General features: G+C 32.4%; 1 protein-coding gene across 5 annotated transcripts in view; it reads right to left on the reverse strand.

Moving 5' to 3' along the window:
• Window positions 1–459: 459 nt before the first annotated feature.
• Window positions 460–16,129, reverse strand: part of LOC143065428 (putative sodium-coupled neutral amino acid transporter 11) — a 52,549-nt gene continuing 36,879 nt past the window's right edge. For all 5 annotated transcript variants that reach the window (XM_076238991.1, XM_076238988.1, XM_076238987.1 and 2 more), the window contains 5 exons: window positions 10,327–10,397; window positions 8,666–8,827; window positions 8,003–8,115; window positions 2,276–2,413; window positions 460–1,681 (listed from right to left, as the gene is read on the reverse strand). In XM_076238991.1, the coding sequence (XP_076095106.1) occupies window positions 1,418–1,681; window positions 2,276–2,413; window positions 8,003–8,115; window positions 8,666–8,827; window positions 10,327–10,397 (748 nt within the window). In that variant the 3' untranslated portion in view covers window positions 460–1,417. The remainder of the gene's footprint in view (window positions 1,682–2,275; window positions 2,414–8,002; window positions 8,116–8,665; window positions 8,828–10,326; window positions 10,398–16,129) is intronic.

Below are 16,129 nucleotides of genomic sequence, written 5' to 3' on the forward strand. Positions count from 1 at the left end.
CACCGTTACTATCATTTTATGCATTTCAAACTAATTCCTCAGTTATATTAGAGAAATTCTAGGTGTTGAAGAAATGAATTCGAAATATTTCAGAACATAAAGATATTCCATTCCGAAAATTAATCGACCAAGCTACTTAAAAGATCCCAAAAGATGCTAAGAACATTTAAACTAAGGAATAAACAAGAAGAAGCCACATAAGTCAAGGAATATAACAAAAGGTAATATGCCTTTGTCGTGTCACAAAATTCCTATGATACGGATTAAGACATTTCTTTCTAGAATAATCTTAGAAAGGATATGGAGTCCAAACATTGTAAAGAATCATGAGTAGATGTTCAAAGAGGAGATGTGGACTGTGATAGCAACAAAAGTAAGTGTTCGCAGTTAAAAGTGTCAATATATTTGGACACATTAATTTACTCTTAAACCCCACAAAATACAAGATAAAACAAAGCATCCCTTGAACGATTTTTATTAACGTTTCAGCAACATATGCATAATAACAAGAAAAAAGTGTACAATATTTGAACACCAATTATACAACAAAATAACCAATAATAAAAGTAATACATTACATTTACTTTACTTTTGATCACTTGTATCATATTCTAGTTACGTGTTTATGAAGACATTTTTTTGAAGCACACAATGATGTTTCACTTCTTGTCTGGGTCACGTTGGTCAATTGTGGGGAGTTACTTGGTTGATTTATTTGTTTCTCACCGTTGACCTTCTTTTTTGCCAATGTCTCTTAATATATTCCTATATTTTAATTGCAGTAGTCTTCTTAGCTTTTCAATTGCAGATGTTTTCTATTTTGTAACTGAAGATGACTTCCTATTTCCACTTGCAGATATTTTTCTATTTTGAATTACAGATGTTCAGAGGTATGAAATGTTTCTTTGATTTATTTCATTGAATATTATTAACCTACATTAAATTAATAAATCACCCACAATTTAAACATATTGTGATATAAATACTATAAAAATACTATTAATCACTAGTGATAAAAATGTATTGCAGCATACCACTAAAGAGAAACAAATAATCATTTATTTGCGCACACCATATATATTATATTATAACAGATTATGTGGTAGTGCCTTACATCTTATTATGTATACGAAAAAAAACCAGAATGACAGAAAATATGGAATAATTCTCACATTGAATACATTATTTAATAACCGATGAAATATAATGCCATTATAAAAACCAAATAAACATTAAATAGATTACAATAAAACATAAAGATGTCTTCTCTTTTTTTATCTTGTTTTAATGATAGTTTTCATCCATATGATTTCAATTTTCCTTGAAAATATTTTACATACATGTCTTATTTTAAACCTTTGTAGTAGTACTTGCCTTGTGGACAATACATGAACAGGTGTAGCAAAGTTACATGATATTATAATGTCGTATTTGATGCTAGCATGCTTCCATTTATACGAGAAGGCGTTAAACAATAAAACATTTCTTTACCATGACTACATTCAATACCCTTTGTCAAATTATATACTGCTACAATTATCCCAATTACGGAAGCCAAAATTCCAAAAGTAGCCACTAATATTGGGAAAATGTTCTCTTTTGATAGGACTGGCTCTTGTCTTAATTTCATAACACATAATGGTGGTATAATAAATGCTAATGGACACGCAACAACTACGCCCTGAAAATAAAAATAAACATACAATAAAATAATTTTCATTTGGATTTATTTCAAATTTGTTAATAAATGATAGCAAGATGAATGCTGATGGTAAAGTAACGAATTCACCTGGCAAAACATTAAACACATTACAAAATAGATATTGCGTAAAAACGCTTCAATTGAACTCTGTTCAATACTTGTCACATTGGCAATCATACCACATCCATTTTTGTCAAGTTTGCCGTTATCATGCAGTTATACTTCATATTAATTAATACTATCGCTATTGGATATTTTGAAATGACAATGTAAATGATATTTCCCTTGATTGTTTTAAGACGTCATTTTTATAAAAACAAAGTATATTTATTACACAAGCCTCCAGATTGGTATAAATTGGTAGAGGCTGATATTTGTTCACAACTTGTTTCAGTCTAAGAAAATTTAGTGCTTTACATATCTATTAGATAACTGTCTTTTGTTTGCTAATTATGGTGCCCTCCTGTGATCGTTGTTTATTTGTGTCGCTTGTGATGCTGTCCCATTGACGTTTACCCCCACAACTCATTCCTTTCATTTTTTGATAACCACTATTTAACATTGTTTTCTTACGTTAAACGTCAAAACAATGCCTAGACAGTCTGTAGTCATTGCAATAAGAACTGTTGCTGCTGCTACAGAAATTGTAACTGTAAGATGACGCCACATGGGAGCTTTTTCTGTTACTGCAAAGAAGGAATTCTCGAATACCTGAAACGACAAATATATATTTACAACAGTTGCCGACTGATTGAAAATTATCAATATGCTTTTAAGTATTATACAGACTGAAATAATCATGAAAGGAGGCAGTGAGATACTAGCAAACACACAATAATAAAACAAAACAACAACAATCAAACTTATATAATTGGTGTAAAAAAACATGACGGACAAAAAGGAAAGATATACCGAGTTAATAATTTAATAGAAAACCAATTACTTTTATCACATACAACATACATTATCGTTAAACACTATAAATACTATCGAGGACAAACATTGTTTAACTAAAAAAACTAAACGCATACGTAAATGTCGAACAACAAAGCATTGTTGAGAAGATAATTGTGTAACAGAAAAACTAAACAAAATAAAATTGAGAAAGGAAATGGGGAATGTGTCAAAGCGACAACAACCCGACCATAGATCAGACAACAGCCGAAGGCCACCAATGGGTCTTCAATGTAGCGAGAAACTCCCGCACCCGGAGGCGGTCTTCAGCCGGCCCCTTAAAAATATGTATACTAGTACAGTGATAATGGATGTAATACTAAACTCCGAATTATACAAAAGAAACTAAAATTAAAATTCATACAAGACTAACAAAGGCCAGAGGCCCTGACTTGGGACAGGCGCAAAATTGCGGCGGAGTTAAACATGTTTATAAGATCTCAACCCTCCCCCTATACCTCTACCTAACGTAGAAAAGTAAACGCATAACAATACGCACATTAAAATTCAGTTCAGGAAAAGTCCGAGTCCGATGTCAGAAGATGTAACAAAATAAAAATAAATACAATGACAATAATACATAAATAACAACAGACTACTAGCAGTTAACTAACATGCTAGCTCCGGACCTCAATTATAAAAAAGAAGATGTGGTATGATTGCTAATGAGACAACTGTCCACAAGAGACCAAAATGACACAGACATTAACAACTATAGGTCACCATACGGCCTTCAACAATGAGCAAAGCCCATACCGCATAGTCAGCTATAAAATGCCCCGATAAGACAATGTAAAACAATTCAAACGAGAAAACTAACGGCCTTATATAAAAAAAAATGAACAAAAAACAAATATGTTACATATAACCAAACGACAACCACTGAATTACAGGCTCCTGACATGGGACAGGCACATTAAACTGATTGAAAGATTATGTCTTCATCATATGAATATCAGACACAATCCCTCCCGTTAGGGGTTTAATATCATACTATCATAAAATATATGAGAAGACCATAACCCGTGTCATGTCAACAACAGTTTAAAAAAATGTGTTTAGTTCCGACGTAAAACCCTAAAAGTGAATCAATATTAAAGCCAAAAAATGCAATCTTTAATGACCTGACAAAAGTATAGTAACTATATCCCTTCTTAATAAGTCTGTTTAAAGGTTTTGTAAGCTTTTGAGGTGAATACTGACATTTTTGGTGCTTTGTAAAGAATATTACCATAAAAGATTGGATGTAAAATACCTGAACGTATAAGATGTCTGCATGTTGAGTTATATTTACGAATTATTTCCTTATACCGATGATAAAATTTAGTAAATGTTTTGACTAGTTTGTGATATCGAAAACCCTGGTGTAATAATTTTTCAGTAATATATAAATTTCTCTCGCTAAAATCTAAAAAATTGGTACATACACGAGCGAATCGTACACGTTGAGATATATAAACACCATAAGAGGATGACAAGTGAACGTAACCCTCTAAAAATGGATAATTAACGATAGGAAATGAAAAATCATCTCTTTTATCATACATTTTTGTAGCAAGATTCCGTTAATGATATAGATATCAAAATCGAAGAAAGGGCAGTGGTCATTGTTAGTATTAGCTTTATTTAAAGTAAGTTCAACAGGATAAATTTCTTTAGTATACATACTGAAGTCGTCATTATTGAGAGCCAATATATGATCCAAATATCTAAAAGTATTGTTAAATTTTTTGTATCAAATGTTGTTTCGATATGTCTTTTCTAATTTTACTTATAAATTATAACTCATAACAATACAAAAACAGGTCTGCAATAAGTGGTGCACAGTTAGTCCCCATTGGAATTCCAATAACTTGACGATATACGGAATGTCCAAAGCGAACAAAAATGCTATCAAGTAAAAATTCAAGTGCATATATAGTATCAAAGCATGTCCAATTGACATAGTTCTTTTGTTTATTGCTACTAAAAAATTACCTAAAAGAGTTTGAATATATGTACTCGCATTCTGATTTTTTAAATGCTCATTTAATTAGGGATGTGATTTTTTCTTAATAGGAATATGAAACAAACTGGTATATAGGGTAGAAAAATCAAAACTTTGCACTTGTATTTTTGACCATCTGATGAGTTAAGCCTTTTTCAACTGATTTTTATAGTTCTTATGTTGTACTGTTATACCACTGTCCCAGGTTAGGGGGAGGGTTGGGATCCCGTTAACATGTTTAACCCCGCCACATTATTTATGTATGTGCCTGTCCCAAGTCAGGAGCCTGTAATTAGTGGTTGTCGTTTGTTAATGTGTTACATATTTGTTTTTTGTTCATTTTTGTTACATAAATAAGGCCGTTAGTTTTCTCGTTTGAATTGTTTTACATTGTCTTATCGGGGCCTTTTATATCTGACTATGCGGAATGGGCTTTGCTCATTGTTGAAGGCCGTACGGTGACCTACAGTTGTTAATGTCTGTGTCATTTTGGTCTTTTGTGGATAGTTGTCTCATTGGCAATCATACCACATCTTCTTTTTTATATTTGAACAAATTCAAAATCACCAATATATGCATTCAATTTATCAAAAGAGATGATTTCAGCTTTCCAATTGTGAACTTTCCATTTCTAAGTAGCAACATTCCAGCAGCACCTGTATACGAGGTATATTTCTCCCAATTTATAATGTATTCCCGTGCTTGCATTTCCTATCATGATTTTCTTGATAGAGGGTTGCTGCTCACAAGGAAGCTATTAAACCAAGAGTTCCAAATGGTGAAGTTGAAATCATCCCTTCGTAAATTTTACAGACGCCATCACGAGTTGGTTGACCGTTATGGAATAACCGTTTCACAAATGATATCGGATAACTACAATCCCCTTCCCTTTCATGAATGTGACCTACCGAATTAAACTATTTACCGGATTTGTTATCACATAAGCAACACGACGGGTGCCACATGTGGAGCAGGATCTGCTTACCCTTCCGGAGCACTGAATTAAAAAGATTTTTTGTTAGCTATTTCCCGTTTTACCCATTTCAAACTGTAGGTACGAAGTGAGTCGTGGATGATATTACGACACTCATTCCAATTTATAATTGACGGGGGACGGTATTTAGCTCCTTTACTGAGGAATGATTTTAACTCTCGGTCGCGAACGATGTTAAGGTCTCCTGTTATGACATGAGAAATGGGGCCATAAATGTATTCGCAATTACTGCAATTACATGACATAGGTTTATTGTCAATGATGTTTACATCTTAACACAATTGGCTATAATTAAACAGATATTTCCGGGTAGATTTCTTGTAAATATAACAAATAAGAGGGAGTTCAGTATTATCAAAATATCCAGGAATTTTGTCTTTAACAGAATGGTCGTTAAAAATACCGGCAATATTTACAAAATCAAAACCTTCATTGACATACTTTATTTTGATAAAATGTTTTATATTATTTTCAGGGCGATCAATTTGGGGAAACAGTTTAGAATAACAATATGCCATTATAATTTGAACGATCTCATATCCTCAATGCTCTTCAACCTTGTACTTGTTTGGCTTTATTAATATTTTGATATGAGCGTCACTGATGAGTCTTATGAAGACGAAACGCGCGTCTGGTGTACTAAATTATAATCTTGGTACCTTTGATAACTATTTACACCACTGGGTCGATACCACTGCTGGTGGACGTTTCGTCCCCGAGGGTATCACCAGCCCAGTAGTCAACACTTCGGTGTTGACATGAATATCAATAATGTGGTCATTTAAATAAATTTCCTGTTACAAAACTTTTAATTTTTCGAAAAAATAAGATTTTTTTATTCCAGGCATAGATTACCTTAGCCGTATTTTGCACAACTTTTTGGAATTTTGGATCCTCAATGCTCTTCGACTTTGTACTTGTTTGGCTTTATTAATATTTTGATATGAGCGTCACTGGTGAGTCTTATGAAGACGAAACGCGCGTCTGGCGTACTAAATTATAATACTGGTATCTTTGATAACTATTTACACCACTGGGTCGATGCCACTGCTGGTGGACGTTTCGTCCCCGAGGGTATCACCAGCCCAGTAATCAACACTTCGGTGTTGACATGAATATCAATAATGTGGTCATTTAAATAAATTTCCTGTTACAAAACTTTTAATTTTTCGAAAAAATAAGGATTTTCTTATCAAAGGCATAGATTATCTTAGCCGTATTTTGCACAACTTTTGGGAATTTTGGATCCTCAATGCTCTTCAACTTTGTACTTGTTTGGCTTTATTAATATTTTGATATGAGCGTCACTGGTGAGTCTTATGAAGACGAAACGCGCGTCTGGCGTACTAAATTATAATACTGGTATCTTTGATAACTATTTACACCACTGGGTCGATGCCACTGCTGGTGGACGTTTCGTCCCCGAGGGTATCACCAGCCCAGTAATCAACACTTCGGTGTTGACATGAATATCAATAATGTGGTCATTTAAATAAATTTCCTGTTACAAAACTTTTAATTTTTCGAAAAAATAAGGATTTTCTTATCAAAGGCATAGATTATCTTAGCCGTATTTGGCACAACTTTTTGGAATTTTGGATCCTCAATGCTCTTCAACTTTGTACTTGTTTGGCTTTATTAATATTTTGATATGAGCGTCACTGATGAGTCTTATGAAGACGAAACGCGCGTCTGGCGTACTAAATTATAATCCTGGTACCTTTGATTACTAATCATACTTAGGACTGCAATATGAAATTGTGTTACTATCCTCTAAAAATTTATTGAATTTATTAATAGGTAAAGAACAGAGCTTGGTTAACAGATAATATCTGCCGTTGTTTCTTGAAATAGAAATTAGGTCCGAAATATTTGTATGGTTGGTCCGAAATTTTCTTCGATTGGGATTTTTTCTACGTTGATGAGAAGGATTTTTACGAACAGTTTTAGAGACTATATCCAAAATGTTAACAGAATCAGTTCTTGATAAATTACCAATTCCCATGATATTATCATTAAGACCGAGAGGGTAGACTGTCTGTAATTTTTTAATCCAATCTAATTTAATTTAATTATTTTCCGTGAACATGTCGAATAACAAACATATGAAGACATACACTGTGTAACAGGGAACTAAACATATAAATGTTGAACAATAAAACATTATCGATGTACATTGTATAACGGAAAATAAACACATACATTTTGAACAACAACAACATACATTGTTTAATGGAAAACTTAACAATTGTGTGTCAAAAGTCTCTAGGAGCACACTGCGTGTAACGGAAAGCTAATCACAAGGATGTCGAACAACAAAGCATTCTAGTAGCCATACTTGTGTACTGGGAAAGTAAATACTTACATGTCTAACAACAAAACATTCTAGTGGATATGTCAGCATAATAGTTACAGCAAAACTGAGTCGAGCCACATTCATTAAATCATCTGTCTTGCAGTAGTTTTCCAAAAGATCACCTAAATCAGAAAAATCAATATGTAAAATGACCTTGTACATATATTTTGATTAACATTGAACATATCTATCAGATATATATGGAGGTTGAAACAGCCAAAGGACTAAAAGGGTACTTTTAAATGTTTAACGAAGGGTTGATGTACAATTTTGTATCAGGCATCAGTTGGCTTTAGATTAATATCAAAAATGGAATATGTAGACCATACAAGTTTATTGAATTACAAATTTCGTAGATCGATAGGAAGAGACCAAGCAAATCAACACACAGAAACAGTTGTAATATATGTGCATACCTGCATTTTTAAAAACATTTAAAACAAGCAAACATATCTATAAGTATGTTGCCGAACTAACGTAGTATATACCAATCAGATACAAATTCACCATGGACTATTTTAATAATTTTAGATAGCAAATGGACAGCATAATTAATAGGGTATATTTTGTAAATAAAACAGAGTTCAAAATGCAAAAAAATAAAACCCAGCATACTAAACTTGCGTATCTCCTAATAATGATATAATAATGAAAATGCAGTAGCATAATTACCTTGGGTATATCCCGTGAATGTTACATAGCCGAGAACGCCAATCAACAGCATAATTAACAAAGAAAATAAAAAACTAAAATGTGTCACAATTTGAAATCTCTTTTCTGTTGGATTCTCTAGTGACTGGTGTATCAGAAATGTATTGTGGTGACACATATATGCTGCAAAAAACAAATTTCAATTAGTAAGCAGATAATATTCAGTATGTTTACTTCATCTTTTATGCTTAACATCCTGTAAAAGAAAAGCGTTTATAGTGCAGGTGTACTTTACCATGTTGTTTGTCTTTTTTCTGGTTTTTTTTTGCCAATGTTTTGTCAGTTTATTTTCGATTCATGACTGTGTATGTCTTTTTGTATCTTTTACCACGCTTTTGCAGTGTTATAATCACAAAGTTTAAAATCTATCTAATAAGTTTTACTTTGATGCCCCTTTTCGATTCATGAATGTGTATGTCTTCTTGTATCTTTTGCATGCTTTGCAGTTTTATAATCACCAAGCTTGATCTGTCTAATAATCTTTACTTTGAAGCCGTTTTTATGAATATAATAATGAGACTCCGGCACCAGTCTGTTTCCAGTCATTCATCATAAAGGAGTATATACAGATCATATCAAAACATGCTAAACTGGAAACTCAACAACATGTCATTAAAAACATTTACTTTTTTTCATCTAAATAAATAAAAAAAAAGTAAACCCAACGATTCCATTCTGTACAAATCATGATCCTAGTAATGGATAAGCGTATGTTCTAATTAATTACTATTCGTCATAAGGTGAGTTTAGTTTACTTATTTAAAGAGAAGAACAAACCACTAAAACATCTATGATAGTCAATGTAAAATATGTGTGACAACTGTTCACGATTATCAGTGATATATAATTTGACGTATTGTATAGGAACTTGACTATTGTCAGTGATCTAAAGTTAAGCCTGCTGGTTAAGCACTCTACTCCAAAGCAGATTGATAATTACTAGATATCTATTTGATATTGTGTGCTGCTGTGGTGCTGTTTGCTTTATGTATATATATATAATGTTTTCTTTTTCCTTTTGTAAATATAATTAAAATTGTAAGGTAAGAATGTGTATAAATTGAACAAAAGCTTCAAAACTAGTACTTCTACGTGAATCATTTCACCACCTATTTCACAGAGGGTGTAATTACTCCTCTAGTCTTTATAAAGGTGCTCACATGGAATATACTAGAGCTTAGCATTTTTTGTAAAGTTATTCTTCATAACATGTAAAAACAGTTCAACACAGTAATGATCAACATAAAAAATGCCTGTACCAAATCATGTTTATGACAGTTGTTTTCCATTTGTTTGATTTATTTTAGCTTTTTATTTTGCCATTTGGTTAGTGACTTTCAGTTTTAAGTTTTCCCCGGAGTTTGGTATTTTTGTATTTTTTATTTTTTTCTACACACAGCAAAAAAATGCGTTAGGAAGATTTGACATAACATTCTTTATTTTTTTTTATGCCATTTCACATGGTCATAAATTTAGCTTTTCAATTGTTCGATTCCAACACCACAGTTAATGGTGTTACGCGCGTCTGAGCTATCAATTTACCACTGCTTATTTCTGATGATAATACCAGCGTCTGACGTATCATATTATACACATAGTATCCTTGACGCATATTTACTTACCAAATGTCATTATTCCTATTGACTGTGCAAAATTATAATCAAAAAGAGTCCAGGCATCGGCAGTAGCTCGTCTATAACCAGAAACAATACATTAAATTAAGAAACAGTGCACCAATAAATATATATACTAACTTTGCATAGTGAGTTTATCAACCCCAAAAGGTGATCGATTTGAAAAATATTAAACTAAACTGCACAGAATTAACAAATATCATATTCAGTTTTGATTTATTCTTTGAATGATTTTAAACAATTTGTTAGGACAACGGTGTTAATGCCATATGTTCATACACTTAAGTTGCAGTATGATTTAGAATTTTTCAAAATATTCAAAATGAAACTTTACTCAGGAAGATGGAAGAGAACATAAAATATCTTATGTTCCAAAACTAATTATCACTGTTATACAGGCAAAGAAACAGAAGACATAAAAGTCCGTAACAGAAATAGATAAACAGATAAAAACCAACGCATAAATGAATAAAAATACACAAACAAACACCCACAAACACTGACTAGACAAGTGTACAATGTAGGTAGTATAGTTTCATGTCAATGGGTGTAGTTCTTTAATGGTAATCGTTCACTGATATGATATAAAATCTGTAATGGTAATCGTTCACTGATATGATATAAAATTTCTATTATAGCTTTGTTTGTGCTATTCAATATACCGCAGCATTAAATGTTAACCTTTCTATAGCCTTTTAATATGTCATGTGTAGTATCATTCGTCATCTACTGATGTGCCATTTTAAGAAAATTGGTGTTGGTACCAAATCTTTGAAATCTCATTCAAATTTATTCACTCCCTTTTAAGGTTGATTTATATCTTGTTCCGACACCTTTGTCTGTATATTTAAAAAGAACGTATAATGACTTTGAATGTCTATTATGTTTTTTTGAATTCAGTAGCTGTATCATTGACATTTCAGGCGGAAACCCGATTGAAAGAATCGAAGCTCTTTGTTAGAGAAGGCGATAAATGCTTACTGTAATGTTTACTATAGTGACAAAAATTTTAAAAGTTAACAGAAACAACTAAAATGACAATTTTCTTCTCGATTACGAAGTGTTTTATTTTAAAAACACCATTTGCATAAGTTTTCAATTTATCTAGTACATAGTTAAGCAGAACAATTAGATATCAAGTCGACGACATGGGTATCTTTCAAGTTGGATGTAGAAAATGCATAACCTCCGATTTTTATTTTTTTTTTTACCACGGACAGAAAACATAATAATCTATTAGTTCAGTAACTTTCGTATCGGCCCTCCCTTTATGTGACTCAAGAAAAAAATCCAAAAAATGGGTAACAATTGTATCGAAAAGAGAAAATCAAGTGCACCTTTTAATGTAAGGGCGTGTTTGAGTTGAATATTTTGTCTTGATATCGTACAAAGCAAGAATATAAAAGGGGGACAAAAGATACCAAAGGGACAGTCAAACTCATAAATCGAAAATAAACTGACAACGCCATGGCTAAAAATGAAAAAGACAAACAAACAACAGCACATTAGACATTATTTTATTAAACCAATCATGGGCCCTTGTCGGGCAAGATACAAAAAACATCATAATAAAATGATTATATAAACATTAGTGAAATACACAATAAGTAATACACAAATAATAAATTGATAATATGAGCAATGTAGGATATAATTAAGGTAAGAGGCACTGAGTGCAATGAGATCGATTTAATATTAAAAGAATATGATATAAAGTTTATTAATACGGAAAAAAAAGAAAAGTAAAAATAGAACTAGGAATATAGTATCTCATTCTGCAGTAGTTCTCCTCATGACCAGTGCACAGCAGTGAGGAACTTTTACATCACAACAATGCAAAGGTCATCAAGGGGAGGTCCTTCAGAACTAGCTACAGATACATGAGATTACTCCAATAGTGATTCTCCTTATGATTAATGCACAGCAGCAAGGGTTGACATTGCTACTGGGCAATATTCATCAAGGGACGGTGCTCTAGAATTCACTATAGAGAAAATATAAAGTTCAAATTACAAGTAGTAGAGGGAGATAAATCCCATTAAAACTTTTCAAATTTCTTAATGAACATGCATAATTCTGATAATAAATTCTCATCTTCATTATTCATTAACCATATCAGTTTTTGGTTAGGGTCAAGATTTTTAAAATTCTTGCACCAATTATTTATCATTGTTATCATGTCTTTCCTTTGGTCCGATAAACTATCACAGTTGAAAAGAAAATGTGTTTCATCTTCGACCTCATTACTACAACATCTCTTACATATTCTATTGTGTCGGGGAGTATTACTATATCTACCTCTCTCTATAAGTAAATGGTGAGCAGATATGCGAAATCTTGTTAGACTCCGTCTATCTTCAAATTTTTTAATAATATTAAGATATTTTTCACAACCAAAATTTGATTTAAAGGTAACATATGTGCATAGTTTTCCTTCTGAGTGAGTTTTGAGATTTTTTTTCCCAATCTTTCAACATGGCATTTCTTAGTTTTCTGTTGTCAATTGGTTTAGCCGTGTCTGAAGATATTTGATAATTATTAATCAGTGAAAGAAGTTTTTCAGATGACATATACCAGGACGGTTTCTTCGACTCATACAATTTCTTTGATTCTATAAATGCATTATATAACAATGGAAAGTTAGTGTCTGATTTTTCTAGTCTGTAATAGTATTTAGTCATTGCTTTAATCATGTTAAAATATATTGGTAGTCTTCCCAACTGCGTTAATACTGCAAAATTGGTGCTTTTTTTGGAGCTCCAAGAATAAATTTACAGAATTTAGTATGAAGTTTTTCAGCAGGTAATTTAGAGTAAATATGGTCAAATGAAAAAATTCCATTTCTATATTTAGATGACATTGGATTAAAGGCACCCCATATCTCACAGCTGTATAATAGGATGGGTTTGATGGTATGATCAAAAACATGCATGCTTGTTTTGACTGAAGGATGCAAGGATAAAAATTCTTTAGATAACTTAAAATAGGCTTTTAGTACCTTTTTATACAATTCATCCTGGGCTACTGTAAAGGAGCCAGATGCACAAAAATGTATACCCAAATACTTATATGAATTAACACACTCTAGTTTTACACCATTTAGCATAAAATCATATTTGTTAATCAATCTACCTGCCTCGTTGAATATAAGAACCTTTGTTTTGTGTGTATTCACACTTAAGCACCAATCATTGCAGTAATTTTGCAAAATGTCCAATTTTTTTGGCAAACCATTCGGAGATGTTGACAATAAAACAATATCGTCAGCATACATAAGGCAGTGTAAATCTTGATCATTTATTGAAACTGGGTCTTCAGAGTGTTTTAAATAGTTTGTCAAATTATTAATAAAGATCTTGAAGAGGTTTGGACTAAGATTGTCTCCTTGTTTCACCCCCAGGTGCGTTGAAAAGGAATTTGTTAAGTTTTCATTTACTTTTACACATGATTTACTTACTTCATACATGCTTTTAATGATGCTGTAAAAAGAAGATCCCACTCCAATATCTAGTAGTTTCAATTTGATTCCAGTGTGAATAACAGTATCAAAGGCCTTTTTGAAGTCAACAAAGCAGGCATATAGTCTACCACCAGGGTTATTACAATATTTATCAATAATTGTCTTGATTACAAACATGTGGTCAGAGGTCCTAGCTTTCTTTGTGAAGCCAATTTGGCAGCCATCAATTATTTTGTGTTCGACTAGAAATTTGTCAAGTCGGGAATTTAAAATAGAATTAAACAATTTTCCTATTGAACTAGTTATGGTCAAACCACGATAGTTATTAGGATCAAGAATATCATTAGCCTTATGTAAGGGTGCAATATATCCTTCTGCCCATTTTTCTGGATAAATGCCATTACTCAAACCAGAGTTGAATATTTTTTTGAAGCAACCAACTACAAGAGGCTGTCACAACGACAGCAAACCGGATTTATTAACATTTATTTGTGTCGTGGCAATATCACAAGAACCATTACTGATGAATGGTGAAAGTGAAAATCGTCAATATCAAATTTGACCTCCATTTTGTCATCAGTATCAACATATTAAAATTTGAAAAGCTTAGATTGAATGGTTCATGAGTAAATGCAACAACGTGAATGGAAACGCCATTTTACGATCTTTCAAGAACCATAACTCCTGAACGGTAAAAGTCAAAATCGTCATTATTGAACTTGACCTCTATTTTGTCATCAGTAACAACATATTAAAATTTCAAAAGCTTTGGTTGAATGGTTCATGAGAAAATGCACGGACACGACGGGAAACACCATTTTTCAATCTTTCAAGAACCATAACTCCTGAACGGTAAAAGTCAAAATCGTCATTATTGAACTTGACCTCCATTTTGCCATCAGTAACAGCATATTAAAATTTCGGAAGCTTTGGTAGAACAGTTCATGCATAAATGCATGGACACGACTGGAAACTCCATTTTTCAATCTTTCAAGAACCATAACTCCTGAACGGTAAAAGTCAAATTCGTCATTATTGAACTTGACCTTCATTCTGTCATTAGTAACAACATATTAAAATTTGGGAAGTTTTGGTAGAACAGTTCATGCGTAAATGCACGGACATGACTGGAAACTCCATTTTTCAATCTTTCAAGAACCATAACTCCTGAACGGTAAAAGTCAAAATCGCCATTATTGAACTTGACCTTTGTATAGTTGTCAGTCATAACATATTAAAATTTTAAAAGCTTTGGTTGAACGGTTCATGAGTTAATGCACGGACAACATTTGATTGCCGCCCGCCCGACAGCCCGGCCGCCCGGCCGCCCGCCGTACATCCCCTAATCAATAACCGACATTTTTGTCACAAAAATCCGGTTAAAAATACTTTGGCTGCATTTAATCATATTATTTGTAATATTGTCCAACCCAGGGGATTTATTCCACTTTAATTTTGAGATGGCAGTGATAATTTCATTATCAGTTATTATAAAATCTAATTCATTAAAACATTTCGGGGATATCTCCGCAGATTCGAAACTCTCCTCAAGATGTTTAACCCTATCTAAAAAATTATCATTAACCTTATTTAAATCTTGAAAGTGATGAAGCCAGTCAGATGGTGATATATTGTTAACTGAGGAATCATGATTTTTTTCCTGTAACTTATTAATCAACCCCCAGTATAGTTTGGGATTGTCCTCATGAAGAGTTTTTAGTTGTTCTAAAATATCTGCCTTAAAAACTTTCTTTTTGGTTTTTCTGCATTTGTTATATTCCCAATATAATTTGTAATAATGATTTTTAACCATTGGATCTTTCGGGTTAGAAGAGTAAATTTTTCCATAATTTATAAGATTCTTTCTCATTGAGTCAGAGTCAAAGACATTTTTGTGTTTCTTTTTCTTTTTCTTATATTTAGGTTTTTTTTTCAAAAAAACATGACACAACATAGAAAACTAAAGAATAAACAACATGAACCCCACCAAAAAACTAGGGGTGATCTCAGGTGCTCCGGAAGGGTAAGCAGATCCTGCTGCACATGTGGCACCCGTCGTGTTGTTTATGTGATAACAAATCCGGTAAATAGTCTAATTCGGTAGGTCACATTCATGAAAGGGAAGGGGATTGTAGTTACGACGTAAGGAATATTATCCGATATCATTTGTGAAACGGTTATTCCATAACGGTCAACCAATTCATCGTCTCGCTTCAGATTCTATCATTTTTATATTTCAAAGCTTCAGGTTGACTTTATAACATAAAAAAATTACAGTACTAAAAGATGAAATACATGGGTCAAGTGAAATACGTATCTAATGAATCAGAA

Source organism: Mytilus galloprovincialis, chromosome 2 (genome assembly GCF_965363235.1).
Source record: "Mytilus galloprovincialis chromosome 2, xbMytGall1.hap1.1, whole genome shotgun sequence".
In the NCBI taxonomy this organism is placed as follows: Eukaryota; Metazoa; Mollusca; class Bivalvia; order Mytilida; family Mytilidae; genus Mytilus; species Mytilus galloprovincialis.